Source organism: Eimeria tenella, genomic scaffold, assembly GCF_000499545.2.
Source record: "Eimeria tenella Houghton genomic scaffold, Eth_scaff878, whole genome shotgun sequence".
Lineage (NCBI taxonomy): Eukaryota > Apicomplexa > Conoidasida > Eucoccidiorida > Eimeriidae > Eimeria > Eimeria tenella.
Window position 1 is genome coordinate 1 of NW_013545993.1, and position 4,885 is coordinate 4,885.

Here is a 4,885-nt window from a genome sequence, read left to right on the forward strand (position 1 = left end):
AGCAGCACATCGGGCAGCTCCAGGCCAGGGCAGGGGCGCCTCTCTATTTCTCAACTGCTGCAGAAGGCCCGGCAAAGGACCCCGCTGCGCCCAGCAGCAGCAGCAGCAGCAGAAATACCAGCAGCAGCAGCAACAGCAACAGCAGCAGCAGCAGCAACAGCAGTAGCAGCAGCAGCAGCAGGTCATGGAGAGCCCTGGTGGCTGCTGCAGGCGCCCTGGGGGCCGCGGGCGTCTCCTGGGCGTTGCTGAGCAAGGGCTCTGCTGCTGCCCCCGGCAGCAGCAGCAGCAGCAGCAGCAGCAGCAGCAGCAAAAGTGGCAATGAGGGCCTCCTCGCGAAGTGGGCCCCCATGAAGGATGAACTCTTCGATAAGACTGATGACTTTTTAGTCCTCTTCTTTGGGGGCCCCCAAGATGTGGGGCCCCACAGGGCCCTCATAGAGAAGCTGGAAGCAGCAGTTGCTGCTGCAGTGCAGCAGCAGCAGCTCCCCAAAAGGCTCTCTCTCTTCTACGCTTTCAGGTAGGGCCCCATGAGCTGCTGCTGCTGCTGCTGCTGCTGTAGGGGCTGCAGCTGATGCAGGAGCTGCAGAGCTGCTGCATCTTCTCTTGCTGCTGCTCTGCTGCTGCTGCTGCTTCTTCCTATCTCCTAACCCCTTGTTGCTGCTGCTGCTGCTGCTGCAGGAGCAGCACAGAGGAGGGGCCCCCAGCAGCTCCAGGGGGCCCCGCGTTGATGCTTTATAAAGGGCAAAGGAAGAAAAGATTGTCTTTGGACCTGCAAGAGGCGCAGCTGCTGCTGCAGGACCCTCTCAGCAGGAGCAGCAGCAGCAGCAGCAGCAGCGACAGCAGCAGCGACAGCAGCAGCGACAGCAGCAGCAGCAGCAGCAGCAAGCCATCAATTGACTGGCTGCTGGAAAACCACGTGATGCCCGAGATGCATGCGTTCTTCCAGCCCCAAAGTGAGGAGCGGCAGCAGCAGCAGCAGCAGCAGCAGCATGCAGCAGCAGCAGCAACAGCAGCAGCAAATAAAATCCTCAAAGCGAAGGCGCTGCCGGTGTCTGTCACCTACGACACCTTCAAGCGAGAGGTATGGACACACGAGTTTGTTGTTGTTGCTGCTGCTACTGCTGTTGCTGCTGCTGCTCCTGCTGTTGCTGTTGTTGCTGCTGCTGCTCCCGCAGACCTGCGTTTGCAGCATTAGCAACAGCACCGAGACCGTCAGCAGCAACACTAGCAGTGGCAGCAGCAGCAGCAGTAGCCGCAGCTGCTGCTGCCACTATCTGCTGCTGCATGCCCTGCAAAAAGACTGCCGCAAACTCCAGCAGCAGCAGCGGCAGCGGCAGCAGCTTGTGCGTTTGTGTGCGCGTAGGTGCTGGAAGCAGCAGCAGCAGGGCCCCCCGTGCTGCTGCAGCTGCAGGAAGATGGCTGCTTCCTTTGCTTCTTAATGAGGCCTTTTATCAACTCTGTCTCGCAGCTGCTGGCCAAACACAACGTAAACCCTAAACCCTAAACCCTAAACCCTCGGTGGACCGCTGCAGCCCCTGCTGCTGCTGCTGCTGCTGCTGCTGCTGCAGCGCTGCTTCCCTCACCTGGCGGCTCCACTCGTTCGAAAATAAAGAACGAATATTTTAATTGATTAATTAAACTATTAAATTAATTTAATTAATTTAATTAATTAATTTAATTTAATCTAATTTAATTTAATTTAAGTTAGTTAGTTCTATTTGCTGCTGCTGCAGGTGCCCTTAACTATCAAACGCCTCAATTTGGCCAAAAATGATTTCCCCGAAGAATGCCCCGTCGCCAGGGCGACGCCCACCTTCGTCCTTTACCACAAGTCAGCAGCAGCAGCAGCAGCAGCAGCAGCAGCAGCAGCAGCAGCAGCAGCAGCAGCAGCAGCAGCAGCAGCAGCAGCAGCAGCAGCAGCAGCAGCAGCAGCAGCAACAGCAGCAGCAGCAGCAGCAGCAGCAGCAGCAGCAGCAGCAGCAGCAGCAGCAGCAGCTGAAGTTGCAGCGCTGCAGCAGCGGAAGCAGCAGCAGTAGCTATGGCAGAAACAGCAGCAACTGCAGCAACAGCTACAGCAGCAGCGGCAGCGAGAGCAGAGGCAGATCCAGAGGAAGCAGCTGCAGCAGCAGCAACAGAAGATACAACAGCAGCAGCCACAGCAGCAGCAGCAGCAGCAGCAGCCGAAGGAGCAACCGTGTTACCAGTTGCAGCAGTTATCGCAGCAGCAGCTATAATAGCAGCAGCAGCAGCAGCGCTGATAGTGGTGTAGAAGCAGGAGTGGCTGCAGCAGAAGATGCCGTGATAGCAGCAGCAGAAAGAGCAGCTGCAGCAGCAGCAGCAGCAACTTTGACAGCAAATCAGGCAGCAGCTGCAGCAACCCGCTTGTATAGGGCCTTGCAGCTAGCAGCAGCTGCTAGTGCAATTCAGGGTTCAGGGCCTAGTGCTTAGTCTTTAGGGTTTAGGGTTAAGGATTTAGCTCATACGGCTCAGGGTTTAGGGTTTAGGGTTTAGGGTTTAGGGTTTGGCTTGCGCTGCAGGGGCGGCTACGATCGGTGGGAGGAATTTAGGCCAAAAGACTTCGCAGCAAAAATTGTTAAGGTCCAGCAGCAACAGAATGCTGCTGCTGCTGCTGCTGCTGCTTCCTCTGGAAAGGTTGCTGCTGCTGCTGCGAATGCTGCCGCTGCTACTTCTGCTGCTGTTGCTGCAAATGCTGCTACTGCTTCTGCTGCTTCTACAGCAGCGGCTGCTGCTGCTGCAGCCAGCCTTTGCTCCTGCTGCAATTGCTGCCGCTGCTCCAACTGCTGCTGCTGCTGGCGCTGCTGCTGCTGCTTGTGCTGCTGCTGCTGCAGGAGGCGTCGCTGCCAGCTGAGCTGCAGCAGCAGCTGGAAGATCTTGTGGAGCAGCTGCAGGACAGGTTTAGATCATTCGGCCTTCTCTCTGTCTGGTGAGGGTTTAGGGTTTAGGGTTTAGGGTTTAGCGTTTAGGGTTTCGGGCTAGCTAGGCACTACCCTGGCTAGCTAATCAGCCAGCTAGCTAGCCAGATACCTAACCCTCCAGCTAGCTAGCTGGCCAGGTAGCTAGCTAGCCAGCTAGCTAGCAGCTAGCTAGCTGCTTTTTAGAAAGCGAATGTGGATGTCTGAATGCGCAGGTTGCTGGAGCTGCAGAAGCTGCAGGATTTGCTGCTAGCTGGCTAGCTTCTAGCTAGCTAGGCGCTTAGCTGGCTTCTAGCTATCTACCCAGCTAACTGACCAGCTAGCTAGCTAGCTAGCTAGCTAGCTAGCTAGCTAGCTGCTTTTTAGAAAGCGAATGTGGATGTCTGAATGCGCAGGTTGCTGGAGCTGCAGAAGCTGCAGGATTTGCTGCTGCCGCGAGTGCAGCAGCAGCAGCAGCAGGACGACCCCAAAGCAGCAAAAGCAGCAGAGGACAAAAAGTTTGAAGATCTTGTGACTGTCTTAATGGAAGAGGTGATGCTTTTATTTAATATTCTTTTTTTCTTTTTTCTTTTTTTCATTTTGTATTATTCTTTTTTTCTTTCTTTTTTAGTTTTTATTCCCTTTTATCTCTTTTTATCTGCTCTCTGTCTTATCTTCTTCATTTCCTTTTTGTCCTTTTGTTTTTTTTTTACAATTTTTTAATTTTTAATTTTTCTTTTTTTTTTAATTTCAGGATATGTTGAGGACAGACAATTTGGAAGAAAGTCTTGAGCATATAAAAACAGAAATTGCAGGGGCCCAGGCGGACTGCATTGCTTTGGCCATTGTAGGGTTTAGGGTTTAGGGTTTAGGGTTTAGGGTTTAGGGTTTGGGGTTTAAGGGGCTGTGGGGGCGCTCTTAGAGACAGCGAGAACCGGCGCAGGGAAAAGGGTGCGGCTCTCTTTAGGGTTTAGGGTTTAGGGTTTAGGGTTTGTTTGCAGATGATGGGGGAGGAGCTCATGCGGCAAGAGGTGGACTTCATGGGCAAAGCCCTCCTCGCAGCAGAGGCGGGGCCCCCCAGGGGCCCCGAAGCAACTGAGGGGGCCCCCAGGGGCCTCCCAGCAACTGAGGGGGCCGCCGGGGGCCCCCAAGCAAGTGAAGGGGCCCCCCAGCCAGACCCACCTAATTTGGGGGCCCCTCAGGGCCCCCCTGAACAGTCTGGGGCCCCTTTGGAGACCCCCAAGTAAGGGGGGCCCCATAAGAAGGGGCCCCCAAGGGGGGCCCCCTGGAGGGCTTGCTTCAGGGGGCCCCCTGGGGGCCCCCTGGGGGCCCCCTAGGGGGCCCCCCAGCCCGTGAGGGCCTCCATTTTGGGCTTTTTGGGACAGTATTAGGAAGGGAGGCCCCAGACCATCAAGTTAACGTTTTGGGGCCCCCTAGAGGTTTACAAGTTAGGGTTTAGGGTTCAGCCCCTACGAGGGGCCCCCAAACCCTTCCAGCCAACACACAGGGGCCCCCCAAGGGGCCCCTAGGCCATATTCAATGCAGAGGGGCCCCTGTAGGGTCTGGGGGCCCCTGTAGGATCTAGGGGCCCCTACAGGGGCCCCTAGGCTTTCTAACCAACACAAGGGGGCCCCTAAGGGGGCCCCATGAGACTCCGACGACTCAAGGGGGCCTCCCACTGGGGCCCCCATTTTCTTCAAGCTAAACCCTAAATCAGCTGATGGCACTTCTGAGCTGCCAGGGGCCCCCAAGGGCCTCTCAGGGGCCCCTTGGGGCCCCCTTAGGGCCCCCATAACAGCTCTTTCAGGGCCCCCCCCTTGGGAATACCCTTAGGGTCTTTTTTCTGGGCCCCTTCGGGGCCTCGCTAGGTTATTGAGGGGCCCTCCAAGGGCCTCGAGGGCCCCCCAAGGGCCTCGAGGGGCGTCCAAGAGCCTGGGGGGCCCCCCAAGGGCCTGGGGGGCCCCCCAAGGGCC

General features: G+C 56.6%; 1 protein-coding gene across 1 annotated transcript; it reads left to right on the forward strand.

Moving 5' to 3' along the window:
- Positions 1-347: 347 nt before the first annotated feature.
- Positions 348-4,159, forward strand: ETH_00031150 (uncharacterized protein; the record flags this gene model as incomplete). Its single annotated transcript, XM_013380780.1, has 9 exons — positions 348-517; positions 679-1,081; positions 1,364-1,486; positions 1,734-1,831; positions 2,538-2,598; positions 2,850-2,944; positions 3,329-3,464; positions 3,667-3,759; positions 3,914-4,159. 9 exons carry the CDS (start codon positions 348-350, stop codon positions 4,157-4,159), a joined length of 1,425 nt encoding a protein of 474 aa, XP_013236234.1.
- Between the last annotated feature and the right edge of the window lie 726 nt (positions 4,160-4,885).